Here is a 20348-nt window from a genome sequence, read left to right as displayed (position 1 = left end):
GTCACTTTGAGGAAAAAAACATTATTTCGCAAATGTTTCATCCTCAGGAGCAGCAAATGTTTCATCCTCGGCATGCGGCCGCGTGTCATCAGAAATGGCTACGCGTGTCAGTGCTGACACGCGTGTCATAGGTTCGCCATCACTGCTCTAGGGTGATATGCTCCTAACCCATCCTCCACACTGCCTGCCAGGTGGATGTGGCTGCTCTTCTGCTCAGGGATCCCCACTTGTCCCTCAGTGTCCTGCAGTCTCTCTGAAGGAGGGGAAGGATGTCTCCCTATTACCCCAGAGAAATTCTGAACACTGCTGACCAGGTCCCGCCTGACACACAGAGCCATATTCTCTGGGCACCAGGATTGTGTATGTTTAGTAAATTTCTCCAAGTGATGTAGATCATCTGCTCTCCTGTGTCCCTACCATTCCCAGGACAAATGGCCTATAAATTTAGCTACACATCAGATCTTTCTAGGACCTGCAGCACTTGGCCTGCCCTCCATTCACGGTCCACATCTCACCATCTCCCATTATATATTTTATTCATTTTGTTCCCTCAATCCTGAAGAAGAGAAAATACCGAGTTAAATTGTTAGAGAGGTGGGTAAGCATAGAAGTAAGTGGGAGACCATAAGACAAGCAGATAGATATTTTGGAACAGATTTGGGAAGATTGAAAGGTGTCAAGGAAGGTAGCAAGATTCATTCTACATCCCTTAACCAGCACAAATGAAGATAAGGCCCTTTAACCAGCACAAATGAAGATAAGGCCCTTTAACCAGCACAAATGAAGATAAGGCCCAGCTGGTGTTGCTCAGTGGTTGAGCATCGACCTATGAATCAGGAGGTCACAGTTCGATTCCTGGTCAGAGCACATGCCTGGCTTTTGAGCTCAATCCCCTGTAGGGGGAGAGGAGGAGGCAGCCAATCAATTATTCTCTCTCATCATTGATGTTTCTATCTTTCTCTCCCTCTCCCTTCCTATTTGAAATTAATTAAAACATATTTTAAATATATATATAAGATGATGATGAGAGAATAAATGAATGAATGATGAATGTAAGCAATACCCACTGCCCAAGGCCAAGAAGGACAGAGAACAGGGCAGTGCCCCTTCTTTTAGCGGAACCGATGTCAGAAAGCAGTGAAATGAGGGAGGCCCACTGAAATTAAGGGTGCTTTTAAGGCAATAGGTTCCAAATGAGAAAGGACTCCACTAGCCGGAAAAGACACTTTATTTCCAAGCTTCTGAGAGGGTTCTACAAACAATAGAGGCTTAAAGTAAAAAAAGAGAAGAGAATAAGAAAAACAAGTATTTTAACTATTGAAAGGAAGACAGCCTTTAAAAAAAATAAAGCCTTAAACATAAAAACATGAAAACAGACTTGTCAAATTGAATCCAAATACATCTGTAGAAAAGAAGATCATCCATGGTGACAGGGTTACTTAGAGCTGCATCCTTGTTTAAGTGCTATTCATACTCCTTGTGCGTGATGTCTTCATTTCAAATTCAATTGGAGAGCGGTGCAAATCCAGCAAAATATTCTTTGGATTACAAAAACTATATAAAAAAATGAACAAAACCGGCAATTATGGCAGTGCAGTATTGAGAATGTGCAATCCTTCGCCGAAATGAAAGATTCCAAAGTGACATTGTCCACAGAATTTATCCCACTGAAGCGTTCAGACAGCTTGATTTAAATGCAAAGGAAGATGGAAGTGCGCACTTTCGTGGAAACATTTCTTTGTATGGATTTCGACTCAGTCATAAAAATAGTACGTAGCAAGATACCAAGAAATGCCTCAGAGAAATTTTCACAGTAAAGTAAAAAGAAGACAAAAAAAAGATTAGTCTAAAAATTGTCTGCAATCCAAGAGCAAGCACGTGCCCCATGTCCAGGGGGGAAGCGGGGCAGCACTTGCAGCATTACTTCCTTGTTCTCCCCCCCTCCCTCCCAGTATTGCTGTGTTTCTGACCTTTGGCCCACCTGAGCAGGTGCGATGTCCTTCACAGATGTCGCTGTCCCCTGGCAGCTGGATGGGACTGCGGGAGACGGTAGGCAAACTCACGCATCAAATGGCAGCGAGCCTCAGAACCCACCAGGGTCCCTGCCCTCATTCTGAGCCCATGGCCCAAAGCCCATTTTAAAACAAAGGTTTGGAAATGAATTGCTCTTTCTTTGACAAAATTTAAAACACCATCTTATTTTAAGAGAAGCTAAGATTAAGAGGAGAAGTGAGCAGTTTTAACCATCAGAGGCATGATGACATCCTGGCAAGATCAAAGGAAGGGAACAGAAGAACATTGGAGATCTGACAACTACTTGTGGCAAATTTATATTTTTGACTCTTCTCACCCCACCCCGAAAATGCTAGGTTGGGGCATAAAATCTACATCTTGGCCTGGCCAGTGTGGCTCAGTGGTTGAGAGTCAACCTAAGAACCAAGAGGTCAAGGTTCGATTCCCTGTCAGGCATATGACCAGTTTGCGGACTTGATCCCCAGTAGGGAGCATGCAGGAGGCAACCGATCAAAGATTCTCTCTCATTGATGTTTCCATCTCTCCCTCTCTCTTCCTCTCTGAAATCAATAAAAATATATATTTTTAAAAATCTACATCTTGAACTTTAGAGTTCTGATCATCTCATTTCCTCTCACAGATTCATCTCTTAGAACTATCGAATTACTGATATACAAGATAAATGCATATGATTTAACAAGTATTGCAAAGTCATACACTGACCTAGATCTTTAGCATCCTCATTTTTCAGAAGATGTGTGCGAAGAGAAGCCAGGAAGCTAACACTGAGATTGTACAAACAAAGCTATGCACGATGTTACAGAATGTTATCCGAAAACATATTTTCAAAACACATTTGATTTTAAATAAACAGTAAAAGCAGTGGACTCGAACAGATCATAAATAGGGTTATTCAAAGATCACAATATCTTGAATTAGAAATATAAAGGGGTCATTAGAAATACTTAATTTTTCCAATGTTAAGAATCAAACCCAGAATTAAAAAAGAATCTTTTTTTATTTCAAAGGTTGCTTCTTATATTGAAGCTCATATTAAAGCAACAGTACAATGTTCATAAAATATAAGTGTGATGCCGTAACATTTCTTACATGTCAGAATACTGATATTTGTATGTATACTAAAAATAAGAACTTTAAAATTGTACAAATAGATACATTAAAAATGACATAGAAATAGGGCGCCTCTCACTGAAACAAGACAGTTATATCTGGCACGTATTAGTTTAAGATGAAAGTAGAAGCAAAAAGATTTACAAGAATCAGCAGTAACAAGGTTGATGCTCAAGAGACATAATTGTACATTGTATTGTACATACATTGTATGGGTTTAAGCTGGCTGAATAGTATATATTTCAAGTTTAAAAATGCACTACGTATAGAGTGTCCATAGTTTAAGGCGAAATTACAGCTCAGAACTGTTGTCCTTTCTAATTTTGTGGAAGCTTCTTTGACAAATAAAAAAAATAAAAGGAAGAAAAAGAAGAAAGAAGGACTTAGATGTTCATAACACATACACGATTCCCCTTCATTGCAAGTTCACCGTTAGGTTTCTCCTTCGCTTAAATATTCCGTACGCCAAGTGGTTTCCCTCCAGCAAAGCTGATAAACAACTTCAACCTTTGCCTTTTTTTTTTTGTGAGAAAAGGTACTTCACAGTATTTACCACTTTGATGTCCTTTCGGCTTTATTAAACGTATCCTCTCTGTAAAATGTTTCTAAGTTTCAAATGAGCCTTTCCTTGATTTAAAAAAATACCTGTTTCCATATCTCCTAGGTTCTCCAGAACGCCAGACACAGTTTTTAAGGCCAAATTTGTATCGTTATTGTTAAGAGTCGTCATCAAAAGTGTCTTTGGAACCGTACAAGTCCGCTAGTTTCTTAAAACGAGGTCCCCAGTTCTGTAGGTAGTCATAGTCCAAGTCTGAATCTGTGGTGGCCGACTCCAGGGAGCTCAGGGACCCGGCCACCGAGCCCCGGCCTTCGTAGCCGTAGATTTGGATGGAGTCATAGGGAGGGGCGGTGGGGTCATTGTCCGCCTCCTGTATTCTCGTGTTGATGAAGTCATCAACATCCACGCTGTTGGGCGCTGGCCGGAGCCCAGGTCTAGGCATGTACTGGTACTCGGGCTTGATGTCTTTGCGTGGGATAAACCCGTTGATGCCATCGGGATTCTGGAGGGTGGCGATATCAAAGGCCTCTGTGTCTTCCTCCCCGCCCCCTTCGTCGTCGTAGGTGATGATGTTCTCTCGGACATCTTCTTCTTCAAAGACGATGAGCGGCTCTTTCTTCTGCCTCCTCAGAGTCACAAACAACACCACGATGACTACAAGGGAGGAGAAGGCAAGTGAGAACAGGTGCAGCCCAGTATTCCTGGGTTCCCTGCCCGGGGGATCGCTGCTTCCCGCAAAGCATAGAACTGGGAACCCGGTCCATGAAAGGAGAGGTTTACCTAGAACCCCCACAGACGTGCTACGTGCCCTCCACCCGCTCTCCCTCTGCAGAATGCTGCCAGGACAAAATGCTATCCAAACACACCGGCACGCTGGAGCTATTTTGAGCTTTTTACAAATGAGTCAGACACTACTTGGAAGTCATCTTCCTAAGAATTGGGAGCGTCCTAAAATATGTGATCTGCAGCCTCTTAAACATGGCTGAGGCCAGTTCCTTTTGGCAAAGGGAGGCAGCTGCCTCTCTAGGTTACGGACGTGTCTGCTCACAGGGCTCAGGCCTCCCTTTGTATGGGAGGCGATGCCCTGCTCCCACCCAGAGCTCCGGGGGTGGGGTCAGCCTGGACCTACTCCCTCTTCATGAGAAATGGTGCTATATCTTCAAGCCACCGTACAGAGGAGGGAACGTTTATAAAGACCCCGAGAGACAAAACTTCTCTTATTTGATTGAATGGAGGAAAAGAGCATCATCTTGAACTCCAGGTGAAGGAAGGGATCCCACTAAGCCCAGGCAACATGGGCGAGTGGGCAGAGCTGCTTCCAGGGGAAGTTCAGGCAAGGTTCACTCTTTATCTGTCGCCTCCTCCCAGGGGGCTTCTCCACTGTTCCATTAGGACACTCCCCCACACTCAGCAACACTGGAGAAGATGTTCGTGGCTGAATGTGGCAGGCGGTTTGAGAACCCCCCTAGTCCCCATCACTGAGATGCAGGGATGAGTGCTTGCACCTGCCCAGACCGTACCCAGCCCCCAGTGCTCACCAAGCAGTGTCCTTCCTCTCTGCCTTGTTCTTGACAACACTTTTGCCCAGACCACTTCCTCTCACTCGCTTTGCTTGGCTGACTCTGTCTTATCCTTCATCCTGGAAACCTTTCCTGGCACCAGATCGAGCTCTTAGCACCTGCTTCTTGCACCAACTTGCCCCCGTTCCCACCATCATCATAATCCTTATCAGGTGGTACACAGCCCTGGCTCCGCAGGTAGCCTGTGAATTTCTTAGCGCTCTTTTGTGTCCTGCTTGCAATAGCCATCCATCCCAGCCTCTTTCACCCACTGGGAAACTCAGGACCTGACCAGTAAGATGCCTCTGACCTTTTGACCTTCCCATTCAAGGTCAGGCACTTTCTATTCTTGTGCCCCCACCATCTTTGGTTCACCGCCCTATGTGCCTCTGTAGTTTATCTGTTCAGGTGTATTTTCCTCCACAGACGATGAACTTATCCATCACTGAGATTTGTCTAGGTCTTCTCTTCAACCCATCCCCCCGCCCAGGGCCAGACATGGGGCCTGGTACCCAGACAATCGTCAGAAACTGTGGAACTGAGCTCACTGGTTCTCCCCTATGTAACTGAACCCCATTCATTCATTCAGCAGCGAACTACACATCGTGAAAAAAGCATAAACTTGGTGTCAGACATACTTGCATTTGAATCTTGACTTTTGTCACTTACAGGTTCTGAGAAGCTGGGGGAACTGATCTACTCTTCCTGAGGCCCAGCCATGGTGGATGTTATGAGCCTCAGTACATTCCTGTTATCACAGATGGGAGGAAAGAGCAGAAGAGGGGTCCCTAGCCCAGTTTGTCAGTGCAGAAAGAGTTCTCAGGGTCCCCTTAAGCCCAGGCATAACCCCAGATATTGCAAATGCTAATTAGAGGGGGAGTCAAGACCCAGTTTCCGGCAGGGGACCTTCAACTTTCCTCCAGTTCCTCGAGAGTCCTTCACACACTGTCATTTGCCTCATGATTATTCTTTCTGCCTCTAATCCTTCTCCTTCCTCATGTGTGGCAAAGCGTTGCTCATATACAAGGTCTCTGTCCATATTCCTTTCCTGCAAAACCTCTGGTGACCCCACGGCACCCCCAGGTGGCTTCTATTCAGTCCTGGGGTGCCTGGCAAGTTGCTTATCAGCCTTCCCCCAAACCTTCTCTAGCTGCTGGTTCATTTGCCTCCCTGTCCCTCCTCCCCCTGCCCACACACACACCATTCCATAAAATGCAGGAGCAGGAACTGCCTGTCTCAGATTTCACCCACAGCGCACAGCCTAGTTCTAGCAGCCAGCTTGGCCTCAGAAATATCTGTGTTTCAAGGACGGGCATCTAGGAAAGCCCTCCCTGCAGGTGCCAGGGGAGCCCTTACCCAGGAGAATGACGATGCAGGCCAGGATGGCAATGAGCGCGCCCGTGCTCAGGCCGGCGTTCAGGATGTAGGCCTCGGCGTTGCAGGAGAGCAGCGCCCCATTCACGTCGCACCCGCAGACCCTGATGGTGAGGGTGTTGGTGCTACTCATGGGAGGGATGCCACCATCGCTGATCACGATGGGAAGGAGGTACAGATCCTGCTTCTGCCGACTGAAGCCCCCACGCCGGGCATACACCCCCGCGGTGTTATCTGTGGGAAGAGGGGAGACAGGGTGAGCTCTCGGAACCAGACCATTTGCATCACAGCCTGTAGGATTGGAGGGTGATCCTCTCATGTCCAAGGTTAACAGTCTTCCCCTCCTGTTCTGTAGTCTAGGTGTCTCGAGACGCTGCAGTCATTTGCTGTGATAGGAGCACAGTATAACCTCTGCAGTTTTGGAACAAAACTCAGAACTGGGCTCTTTCATTGGCAAGATAACCACACCCTTTTTTAGTTGGGTGTTGTCCTTTTCCTCAAATACAAGCAAGTGTGGGCTTCTACCACATAGTCTATGTTAGTGCAGGATGTAAATAAATACTTAAGTGAGTATGAAAACAAAACAAAACAAAACAAACAAAAAAACCCTTCTTTGCACTTTTCCTACTTCATGACAAGCCTTTGGCCAGTTTTTGTGTGTTTATTTGTTTGTTTCTCAGAGATTCCCTGTCCACTCTCCAACCTTGCCCAAACTATGAACTCAATCATGAGTCCTAAAGGAAAATATCTTTGGTAAGAGGGAATACTTTATAAAACCCAGCAGCAGGGTTATAGTTTCTTTGAAAGTCAAGCACCATCCGGCACCCAATTGAACATGCCACCCCTCCTGCTTAAAACGATTCCAGGTTTTCGCTGCTGCCCACACAGCACAGCCCACATGGACACAGTCAGCCACCAGAAAGTGCCTGAATCTGGACCTGGTCCTGCCTTCCAGCCTCACATCCAGCCCCTCCCCACCGGTCCCCATCAGCCTGGCATGCTGGCATGCTGAAGTCACTGCCCCCAGGCACAGCACTCTTCCTTGGCCTCCTGGTCTCTTTGCTGCTCTAATGCTCCCCCCTCAACCCTCCAGCCATTCCTTTGACCCAGGCAGGTGGACGCCTCAGGCCTCCAAATTGAATCCCAAAGTCCTCTCTTCGGGGAGGCCTTTCTAGACCTTTCCCCTCAGCTCCTTTGTGACCTATAACACTGTGTATTCCTGCAAAAATTGGTATCCTGCTGCTCTGTCATTATTTGACATCTCATAGACTATGACCTTCTGGGAGAATAGGGGATTTTATCTGATTCACCGCAGCCTCTCTAGTGCTGGACACACAGCAGACATTCAATCAATCTTTGTTGAACAAATGATGTAACCATTCTGGGAAAGGATTGACCCAAATTCCAGATGTGAGCTTTTACGTGTTTCTCAATCTTTTGTAACCTATGCCCCAAATGCTACCTCATCATTTTCTCTGCATCCCTCTACACCCCAAAAATATTTTTTCCAGGCTGGGGTGCGGGGGGAAGGATACAGATATGATAAGACAGTTGAAGTTTGGAATATGCTCCATCAAATTATACACACACACACACACACACACACACACACACACACACACACACACAGCTCCTCTGTGTGGCCTGCCTCCATTTGTGAGTTAAGAATCAGAAATTTATAGCAACATGAATATCATCATCGACACAATGGCCCAATAGCTAGCAGGCTCTCAATGGATTGACAGTGCTATGAATTAGCTCTTGTCATAGGAAAAAATACCTTAGACTCTCAAAATCGCTTTGATATATTTTAGGTGAAAGGAAATGTAACATGTTCTCGGTGAGAGAAAATACACATTTAGGGATGAGCAGATACTCGAGGTAGCGCAGAAGGTAAGATATGTGCTCAGCTGTTGGCTTGTCATGACAGGTCTCTGCCCTTCGCTGCCAACATCTCAATCAAAGCAGGGCCGAAGAGCTAGCCCTCGTCTCTATAGTTTCTGAATTTTGTGTGATTGACATCCATGACTCTTGTCTCTGGAGAAAAAAATATATATACTGTGGAAAATCATGAAAAAGTTAACATAAACAGGTCAAATAAAATGTTCACTGTAAACCCAGTTTCCTGACAATTTTGACACATTTACTCTAGGGTACACCACTATTCTGTGCTTAACAATTAAAAAATCATTTATATATCTATAATAAATTATTTCAAAATATATTATTTTTTCCTTCTCATAAATTCTTTGGAGTTCAGTAAGACTTTTGCAAATTAAGTTACAATATCTACCCCCCATATTAATGATCTGAAATGTCACTAACAACATCATGAATAAAAAGGAAAATTAAAAATTTAAGAAGGAAAGCACCATAGTAAAATTCCATGGTTAAAGGTACCTCTCCGATATGGGTGAGATCCCCAGTGTTTATCTATGGGGTCCCACCCTGTTAGCCATGGTGCTGGTTTGGAGGGATTGTGAGCTGAGTGTTTTTGGCGCTTTAAACCTGTGGAGGCCGTGATTTAAAATCTGTTCTTCAGTGTGCCATCCATGCAAGACTGTCCCTCTGGATCCCAGCAGGCCAGCTTCCACATGAAAGTAAATGAAAATCAAACACTAATGGGAACCAGGGATCTGAGCAGGACACCAGCGTGTGAATTCAAGACGCTTTTTTACTGTGAACAGCTGAGCCCTCTCAGGCTCACTGAAACGATGGCACAGAAGCTCATCAAAGTACCCAGCTGACTGGAGCATTTAAATCTCTGAGGGACAGATCAGTAGAATCTCGAGAACTCTTGTTTAATCTCTTCTAGTCAAACATGTTTGACATATGAATGTTAAGATTAGCTCTAGAGGTGGGAAATAAATGGGCTGAGGCTCTCTTCTTGGGCATGTGCTAATTATACACTTTAGAAGAAGACTTTGTCCCATCTAGAATGTCCCTTGTTCATCTTTAAAACGAGGACCCTTGCCTGGCTGGTGTGACTCAGTGGTTGAGTGTCGACTTATGTACCAGGAGGTCATGGTTCAATTCCCAGTTAGGGCATATGCCTGGGTTGGGGGCTCAATCCCCTGTAAGGGGAGTGCAGGAAGCAGCTGATCAGTGATTCTCTCTCATCATTGATGCCTCTCTCTCTCTCTCTCTCTCTCTCTCTCTCTCTCTCTCTCTCTCCTTTCCTCTCTGAAATCAATAAAAACATATTTAAAAAATGAGGACTCTGGTTGAGATCAAGCATGCCTTAAGCATGGGATTGTCATTGGAACCAAATCATGTCATAAAAGTCGGTGGTTGTCCTCCATGTTGTGCTTCCAGAGGGCTCAGGGGTCCTACCAGAAAAAGTAACACCCAGTACCGAGATCTTCCAGAGCTGGAGACCCGGGGAAGGGTGAATGTGGGTCAGGAAACGTGTTCCACCAGCCTGGCTGGACACCTAGGTGCTCCATGTGGCTTGAGCAGATAAAATAGTCCCCCTCTAGATCCAAGTGGCCCAAGCACCAATGGAAGGACGCGCTTTCTTTTGGGAGGGACATTCCAAAGGATTCAGTGCTGCGGCCTGTGAGAGTCTTTCTTGTGGTCCACTCTGGCCACTGATCTTTCCCTCAATGGGCAGACACTTCGTGAAAAACAAATCTAGAAAATAAATGGAAAAAGAAACGCACTAACAATAATAACAGAACCCCTATTCTGGAAATCAACCTTGCATTTTAGGTTTGACCACAGATTCTCTTCCATCTAAATTATTTTAATGAGCCAGCCATTCTCAATCTGTATTTAAGAGGGTCCCCTCACTTGGGACATACATGTTTCCAAGCTTTCTGGGTGACCCAAGGGAAAACAAGAGGTTCCATGATGACACATTTTCATGGACATGTCAAATTAACTCCATATTTAATAAAATGAGGCCAAAAAAGTCAAATGTATTTAGTTTTAAATTTCCACCAAGAGATTTCTTAGGGCCTTCTCCTTTATAAAGTTTCCAAAGAGCAAATTTCTTAGTATTTAGGGTCAAACAGACCTGGGTTTGAATCGTAAGTCATCTACAAATTAATTGCTTTGCTTTAGACATACTAAGAAATGCCTTGAATTTCTATAGTCTCATCTAAGAAAGTAATAAATTTAGGGTTAAATTTGATTACATTCACAAAAGTATTTAGCATGGTGCCCGACTGTTGGAGATGTGCAGTAAATATTAATCCTTTTCTCGAATCTCTCCTTTTTGCAGTAGACTAATGAGGAAGAGAGGTTTATTGGCAAAGAAAGGAAAGTGAATTCCTGGAAATGTCAGCTCGGAAAGCAACTCGCTGCCTACATAGAAGGCTCGTCATCAGGTAAGGAAACCGTCTGCGCTCTTCAGTCCTGGGCAGCATATTCCCAAGGTAAGAGAATGCTTCTCAAGCACCGCACTTTTTCATCTTGACACCCAATGTCCTCACCCTTGGCTACAAGCACATAACCAGTTCCATTTTATCCCCCAACTTAGGCAAAAACTTGCAAACAGACCATTAATTACTAGTAGATGTCATGCACAAATTATAGTGTTCTATTAATGGGAAATAAATTCAAGATTCAAAATGTTATGTCTACAACCTGGACTGCTAATCATATGCTGGTTTTGCCTGTGCACTCTGTCATTACACTAACACAAGGTAAAGGTTCCTGATAATAACGGGGATGCAAATATAATGGTTATGAAGACAATGTGGCCCAATGGAGCGATACATACAATTGACATTAAAAAGGGAAAATATAGTTCTGGCCCATGTGGCAAGAGGTTAGAGTGTTGGCCTGAGGACCAAAGGGTCACAGGTTCAATTCCTGGTCAAGAGCAAGTACCAATCAATGTGTCTCAATTGATGTGTCTTTCTCACTTCTCTCTCTCTCTCTCTCTCTCTCTCTCTCTCTCTCTCTCTCTCTCTCCTTCCCACTCTCCCTTCCACTCTAATAAATAAAATCAATGGAAAAAATATCCTCCGGTAAGGATTAACATAAAAAAAGGAGGGAGGGAACTATACTTGAATAACCTGGGACATTTTGGTGATATGCTAAGTTAAAAAAAAGCAGGACATCATGGTTTTTCTCCTCTGCCTTTCTTAAGAATTTCCCAATGTTATTAAAATTTCCAAAAAATATGATTAATTTATCTATAATTTACTCCTGGGTTCTTACACTGCATGCTGTGTTTTTCAACTCATGTATAATGTTGATATAATATATAATTTTTACCTAATGGTTTCAAATTTAAGACTGTTTTCTGAGATGAATGTCTTATGATTACTGGTTCATTGGATATGACTTTTTGTTAAAATATCTGGTTCATAGGATGTGACTCTTGATAGTCATCGGCAAGATGGTTTCCATAATCCACAAACTTTTTAAGGCAATGTCTTCAACTTTTGTTGATGTCACTGGTTATTAAAACTCATCATTTCTTCAGCAAATTTTTAAAAAATAAATAAGGAAAATTATGATGGGGAAATAGTCCTTGATTAGTTACCACTCTTGTATTACACACACACACACACACACACACACACACACACACACACACAAGCAAGCCCCACCACCAACAAACAACAACAAAACCAAAAACCAGGGAGCAGAGCAAAATGGCAATGTGTGGGCACAGCCCCTGTGTATTAACAACTTGAAAAGAGGAAGGGCTGCTACAAAGGATTAGTGCATTCTGCTCTTGCCCTGATGTCATGAGAGTGGCTTGATCCAGGGCTGGCAAGCTTCCCTAAAGCTCATAAGATGCTCTTTCTCACCATCTTACCACCTCTCCTCTGTCCTTCTCTGCCAGGCTAAAGCTTCCCCATGGCCTGACCTGATCAGAGACACTGTAGCTTGTGAGAAAGGCCCTGGGGACAGCAGTCTTGGGGCCCTTGTTTTGAGACGCTTAAAGACCTGAAGAACCTAGGCCAAGTCTTGCTCTTACTTTGTTCACTTCGGACCCAAATCTACCTCCTCTACCCTTTCTGCTCAAACCTCAAGAGACACAGTAGATCTATGTACCACATAAAAGCTCCCACACCCTAAAGGCAGTGAGTTGTGCAGTCACCAGCAGAATAATCATTATTTGATCTCTCTCCTCTGGGCCCTCTCTACTTTCCCTACGAACATGGCAATAGCACTATCGACATGATGGGAAATACATGCATAAGCACACATGTGAAATACATACATAGTGTGTGTCCAAAGTCTTAGTGGAGTTTTAAGCTTTAATAATGTTGGAAGTATGCATGCTAAGCAATGGCATAAGACATGGGTGGATTTTTAGATTTTTTTTAATACTCAGAGTTGGGATGTTTGAAAAATCACTTTTAATTTTTGATGCCAGTATTTGCCATCTTCATTCTGAGGAACTGAAATAATAGATATTTCAAATGATATTTTTAAAGTTTGAGTTATTTATATTTGATATTACTAATGCTTAAAGATGAGCATAATAGCTTGGGCATATATGTTTACTTCCTTTCCTTTCTGAACACCATATGAACTCTCTCCCCACCTGTAGTCAATGCACATAATTGCACATTTCAGTCTATAGCGATTGTTTGAATGTCTATCCTCTTCATGAGACAGTAATCTCCCTGAGGGCAGGGGCCTTACTTGCTGATCTTGGCCCATTTAGCGGTGTTCTGAGTGCTGACAGAATGAATAGCTGGATTATATTCTTTCCTCCACATCTCAGCATCAATATGGCTCTTCCATAGTCAGATCTTACCCGTTCCTTAGCCTGCAGTTCATTCCAGTCTCCACCTCCTCCCCCTTCACTTCTGAACCCAACCTGATCAACACTGCCTATGTCTATACTGTGGATTGTGTTCCTGCTAAATAGCTTCATTGTTTATCTCGTTATTCTTTTCTATTGTTTATGTTGAGTCAGATTCAACTAGGCAACATTTATTGAGCTGCTAATATGTGCAAATCTATTCCTCGTTATTTCTGCACACCTTTCCGCAAAGAATTCTTGAAACTGTGTGCAGAAAATATAATTACCCTTATTTATAGGAAAGGAAATTGAGAAACAAAGAGGGAAGCAATTACTCACAATCACATGGAAAACACAAAACGAGGAGTCAAACTCCTCTAGGTGTCCCTGTATTTTTGTTAGCACATAGCCATCCCTAGAATCCTGACACCATAGCATGTCAATTACATTGGTTCTTTTTTTTTTTACCAAATGTCCCCAATATGGTTATATAATTATTTGGACCCCCCTCATAGCCTATGGGACGATCCAGGTAGACTCAGGTCCCAGAAAAAGAAAAGAGTGGCTCCTAGAAACCTAAGAATTGTATGGCAGAGAGACCCACATTTAACACCTATTCCCACAGCATTTCCTGAAACACACACACACACACACACACACACACACACCAACATGCAAGAGGCAAAAAGAAACCTACCATTTTCTCAATATTTTGCAATGAAGCAAATGCTGCCATGAGGTAAATTCTAGAAGAAGCTAGTTTCAATGTGCTCATGAAAAAAAAAAAAAGTGTTTGACCCAAGACTGAAGGCTGTAATATCTCCCCACTAAATCAAGGGTCTGGGAGAGATGGGGGAGATAAGAGATCAATCAAAGGACTTGTATGCATGCATATAAGCATAACCAATGGACGCAAAACTCTGGGGGGTGAGGGCATATATGGGAGTGGGGTGGGGGGGGCAATGGCAAGATATGTACACATATAATACCTTAATAAAAAAAATTGGGAAAAAAAAATAAAATAAATCAAGGGTCTGCACTCCACTGGGGAGAGGTGATCATGATCTTTTCATTATCACTTTAAAACAGAGGGAGGGGCAACCTATGAGATACAATAAACAGCATTGTAGGAATAATTGCTTATGTGTGTGTGTGGATAAGATATCTAAGTGCTGTGCACTGTTTGTTCATTGTTATAATAGATCTTTCATTGTTATAATTTATCACATCCCTTAGACTCAACTCTCCCTCCACTTCTGTTTGGGATCATTTTCTCCTTGGTGATGGGGAAGGAGAAAGAAATATACCACCTAACTGTTTCTTGGTTCAAAACCTCTAAAGAATTCAGTGGGATATAAACATTTATGATCTTTTAGTGAGCTGAGAAATCCCAGGAGTTAGTTAAGTCAGTGACAGGAGGAAGCCTTGAATGCATAACGTGTGGGATCTATCAAGGAGAACTATGGCTTTTTTTCGTCTGGATGGGGAGGGGCGGGTTCCCAGATAAACTGTGCTCTGCGTTGGACATACTGCAGCAATGAATTTCAGGCAGGAAAGGAACATAATTATTTACATAGTGAAAATGGCAGGGCATTAAAAGACATCTGCCATTCTGATCTGCCAAAAGCAATTAAAGGGGGGAAAAAGTTCCACAGAAATCTGCTTGGGTATCTTCAAATAGTGAAAGTAAAAAACCAGAGGCATATTTGAATGTTATTTGGTGCTGCTCATAAAAAAAGAAATGTACTTAGTTTAGACAAAAAATAGTAAAAGGGAAAGAAAAGGAAAAGATGCTTGCCAATTGATCCAATCAGGGTGAATCTTGGCTGTCTTCCTTACTCAGCCAAATCTGTTTGTCATGCAAACTTTTTGTTACGTTTGTGTTTTTGAAGTTCAAATGAAACTTTGAATGTATCACGTATCAGAGCTCATTCGACCTGCAACTGGACCATCTTAGATATGATTCTTGCCAAATACTTTCATGTGAAGGTCATCTCTCGCCCTGGATATCCAGGGTAACTTTATGGAATTATCAATAGTGGGTGATGTGACATCGACTCCTTTGGAACATTCCAACATCAAAAGATGGGTTGTCTTTTTCAGCCTGAGGCTTATATCATGACATAATAATTTCTTTCATAATAGTAACTAATCTTTGAAATTTCTAAAGCACATGACATGGTATTATTCCATCCGCTCTTTAATTTTAACTCTTGCATTTGGTCAACTCACTTTTCTTAATGTTGGGATGATGCCCCCACTGAGCTCATAGTCTAGTGGGAGACAGGCATGGAAATAATTGCTTAGAATGCAGGGTGGTAAGAAAACTAAGGAGCACAGAGGAGGAAGCCTCTAAGATGGGCTGGGGTTGGGGACACCTAGAAGAGACTTCGTTGACAGTGAGACATGGAAGAGGAATAGGCAGAGGAGCACATTCCCACAGAGCAAAGCACAGATGGGTGAGAGTGCGGCGTATTGGGGAGAGTACAGGTGGTCGGAAGTTTCCGGAGCTTAAGGTTCAAGGTAGCAAGAGAAAAGAGACAAAGGCCAAGTTTATATGGATGGAGGGAGATCACATAATTCTTTGCTATAAAGTGCCAGTTAAATCCATAGGAGATGGCTGGTCAGTGGGTCTGAGTGGTTGAGCGTCGACCTATGAACCAGGAGGTTGCGGTTTGATCCTCAGTCAGGGCACATGCCTGGGTTGTGGGCTTGATCTCCAGGTAGGGGATGTGCAGGAAGCAGTCTATCAATGATTCTCTCTCATCATTGATGTTTCTATCTCTCTCTCCATCTACATTCCTCTCTGAAGTCAATCAATGTACATTAAAGTTGTTTTATTTTTTTAAAATATATTTTATTGATTTTTTACAGAGAGGAAGGGAGAGGGATAGAGAGTTAGAAACATCAATGAGAGGGAAACATCGATCAGCTGCCTCCTGCACCCTCCCCACTGGGGATGTGCCCACAACCAAGGTACATGCCCTTAACCGGAATCGAACCTGGGACCTTTCAGTCCGCAGGCTGACGCTCTATCCACTAAGCCAAACCGGTTTCAGCTTAAAGTTGTTTTAAAAATGCATAGGAAATGGAGAGCCAGAGAGGAATTTTAATTGGTGCGGCATCTTCAGGTATGTCTATTAGTAAGGGCTTGTTTAAGTGGTGGCAAGACTGGAGTCAGCCAGGCCTGTTTGGGGGCCACCATGACCAGCAGGCTCCTCTGTGCACAGGTCCTTCATAGCCATTATCAAAATTAGCTGAACTTTCACAATATAACTAACTTAGCCCCAAGGGCTTTGAGAACACCCTGGCATCAGGGACTATGTCCTAGTCACTGCTACAGCTCACTCCTAGGACACTTCCAGGCCACAGTACAAGAGAACAGCTCATTTGTCCATGATTATGGAGGGACGGAAAGAAGAGATTGCTATAGAAGAACAGGGGAACACCCAGCTTTTGATGGAAGTCACAGTGGCACTCAATGTGGAAGAGCCATCAAGGGCGGAGTAGGTCAAATGAGACAGGGAAGGTGTTTCAAGTTGTCTAAAGAATTACACTTTCAATTTGTTGACTTGTAAGTCCTAAGAGTATTCTTGTTATTATAATAGAAACTTATTGGAAGCTCCTAAAATTGCCCCTTACTGCTCAAATCAATGATCAATGTTTTAGTAGCCAAGTAACACCGTGGTCTGACAGGCCTTCAACGTTAGTTGAAATATATCTATTTTGTATTGGGCAGCACTCAGCCCCGGGGTCCTGGGAACCTGGGATGCGGTCCAATTATGCCAGCTTTCTGTATTCTAGGGCCTCTGTCTCTCAAAATAGCAGCTCAGCCCATGAATTAGATGTGCTGTAATAATTGACAGTTCTTAAAATGAGATTAATTACGTGCTAAATATTCATGTATTAATATTAAGACTGATCCCCTTCTAGAGATAAAATGTTAAGACAGATGTTTAATCTCTAACCCTTGCTCCTTCCTCTCTACTTTATCAAATGATCATTGTTTAAAACAAGAGGTTTAGAAATTAAAAATATTAACTTCAATATTAGGATGTTCCCATTCAATTAGATTATCCAATCATTAGGTCAAAAGACAAAATCAAACTATCTTATTGTTAGAATCCAAAGTTGTGATAAAAATTGGGCATTCATTTCTTAATAAAATAATGGAAAGGAAATTCCCTTAAAACACACATGCCCCACCACACAAATATTAACTATAAATGGTGAAACTCCAGAACTAATATTCCTATTTAAGTAGCAAGTAAAGTGAGAATATCCATTATTATTGCTATTATTGAACACATATTATAAAAGTGCACATTTATCCAATTAGACAAAAAATAACCAAATACTAAAAAAGAATGAAGCAAATTCTCATTAAATTTTTACACTGGTGTCTCCTTAGGAAACCCATAGAAATCAGCAGAGAAGTTGTATCACTTTAGAACAATGACCAATTAAAATAGCTGCAGTTTGTACTAAAAGTAGTCACTTGAAAAACGTAAGTTAAAAATCCACTTCACAACAGTATCCAAATGTAAAGTAGCTAGCCACACACATAATAAGAAATGTGTAGAACAAAATGAAGGAAGCTACAAAACATCCCTGATGGAAATGAAGAAAGAACTGATTCAATGGAAAGTCAGACCATGCCTCTAGAATGGAAGAATGCTTTTAAATATTTAGTTCTTAAATTTAAGATAAACTCAATAAAATTCACAAATGTACTTTTTAGGCACCTTAACGTTAATTCTACATTATATTTACAGGAACAAGGAAACCAAAACTTAAGAAAGAGTACTAAAATAAAAATAATATGGAGAACATATACATCAGATTTTAACATATATGTGTATGCAACCATTAAAGAGAAATACAATACCAGCACTAGAGTTAAGTGGAGAGAATGCGAAGAATTGAAAGCCCCCCAAAATCAGAGATGATGATAAAGATGGTATTACAAAGCCTTTAAGAAATAACAGATTATTACTTAAATGATATTTAGGAAATGGGCAACAATTAGGGATTGTCTATTTCATATGAATAAACGCTGGAAACGGGGAGCATGATGGATAAGAAGGGAAAAATAGGCGAATGTTGATATCCATTTGGGATAAGGAAAGCCTTGCTAAGGATAATATTAAACAGAGAAAAAATGATATAAAAAGTGCACCATTTATACTTGAGAACACAGCATGATTAGAATCAGAAGGGCGTTGAAACATGGAGGAAACCTATGAAACAGCTTCCACAGCTCAAATGTCAATAGCATTAAAAGATGAAGAACTTCACAAATCAACTACAGACTAACGGATACATGTACAATTCCAAAACCGGGTGAAGGCCATGAATAGCAGATTTACAAAGAAAAAAAATTATCAAGACTTATTTAAAACTTCTAGCTTTACTAATCATAGAAGAAATTGATATTTTAAAATGTGATTATATTTCACCTATCAATTTATCAATGATTTAGCAAAATAATATCTAGAGTTGGCTTGACGGTGAGGAAATGGGACCTCACCTATGTTACTAAAGATTATTATAAATATTTCTGGTATATAGTTTGTCAACAAGTATCAAAAATTTTTGATCCAGTCATTCCACTCCAGGAATTTAGCCTAAAAGAATAATTAGATATTTGTCAAATGTATGTGAAAATGTACTTAGGCGTCCGCCCGGCGTGGCTCAGTGGTTGTGCATTGATCTATGATCCAGGAGGTCAAGGTTTGTTTTCCGGGTTGTGGGCTCCATCCCCAGTGTGGGGTGTGCAGGAGGCAGCCGATTAATAATTCTCTTTCATCACTGATGTTTCTACCTCCCTCTCCCTCTCCCTTCCCCTCTGAAATAAAAACAACATATATTTAAAACAAAGAAAAAGAAAATGTACTTACGTAACAGTAGTCAACTGTTATCAGACATTCTTAAGGTGGAAATTAGGAAGCTATTTAGAAGAAGATGTTGACATAAGTAAGTGGGGGAAAACTGGATGTGTGTTTTATGACTGCCTTGTTTAAAGATCAAAATATATGCCAAGCCGAAACCGGTTTGGCTCAGTGGATAGAGCGTTGGCCTGCGGACTGGGGGGTCCCGGGTTCGATTCCGGTCAAGGGCATGTACCTTGGTTGCGGGCACATCCCCAGTAGGAGGTGTGCAGGAGGCAGCTGATCGATGTCTCTCTCTCATCGATGTTTCTAACTCTCTATCCCTCTCCCTTTCTCTCTGTAAAAAAATCAATAAAATATATTTAAAAACAAAAAAACCAAAATATATGCCAAGGGCAAATCTGGAAGGGTGTACAAAATATCAGGATTATTTCTGGACACTATATTACCATCAAGTTATTTTATCATTTAAATGTTTATTTGTTTGGATTTTCTAATTTTCCTTCAAGGAATATGCATTAATTATGCCCTAGAAGAAAATTATAAAACTCTTTGCAAATTTATTTTACCACAATGACGATGGCTATGATTAAAACTGAAGTTGAAGTAAAGTTTGTCTTTGGTTCACACTTTCCCTGGAAACCTAGATTGATTAATTGAATTTCAGGTTCTACCTCTTCTGAAGACTGTTATTATTTGACTACAGGATAAACAAAGGTTTTGCAAAAAGAATTAACTAGAAAAGACATGAGCTTTATATTCGTAATACACTGTGTTATGCTCACTAGCGAGAACCCTCCGACTACTCAAACTTTTCCATTATTTCACTCATTGGCAGCATGAACTTGAGCCTCTGAAGCTTCTGATGTCCATATCCCTGCCTCACCTAGAAAATGAGGATGAAAATATTCAACATGCCCACCTCATAGGGCTGTTTGAGAAATTAAGTGAAACAATGGCCATGGGAGGTTTTATAAATTCATGAAGAGCTAGACAGATGAGAGGGGCTAGTCTCAGCATTTCTTTTGCTTGGCTCATTCCTTATCCATTCCATGTTTCTTGTGTTTTTAGAGATGCCATTGAGTCTGACATTTTCAAAGTAAATG

The 20348-nt window shown here is 42.0% G+C and overlaps 1 protein-coding gene across 1 annotated transcript in view; it reads right to left on the bottom strand.

The window, feature by feature from the left end:
* Nucleotides 1–1210: 1210 nt before the first annotated feature.
* Nucleotides 1211–20348, bottom strand: part of CDH11 (cadherin 11) — a 141019-nt gene continuing 121881 nt past the window's right edge. The window contains exons 12-13 of the mRNA XM_079800070.1: nt 6619–6870; nt 1211–4357 (exon numbers count right to left, since the gene is read on the bottom strand). Coding sequence (XP_079656196.1) covers nt 3861–4357; nt 6619–6870 — 749 coding nt within the window. The 3' untranslated portion in view covers nt 1211–3860. The remainder of the gene's footprint in view (nt 4358–6618; nt 6871–20348) is intronic.

This window comes from Cnephaeus nilssonii, assembly GCF_951640355.1.
Source record: "Cnephaeus nilssonii genome assembly, chromosome: 20".
NCBI lineage: Eukaryota > Metazoa > Chordata > Mammalia > Chiroptera > Vespertilionidae > Cnephaeus > Cnephaeus nilssonii.
This window is presented reverse-complemented; position numbering and strand designations above follow the sequence as displayed.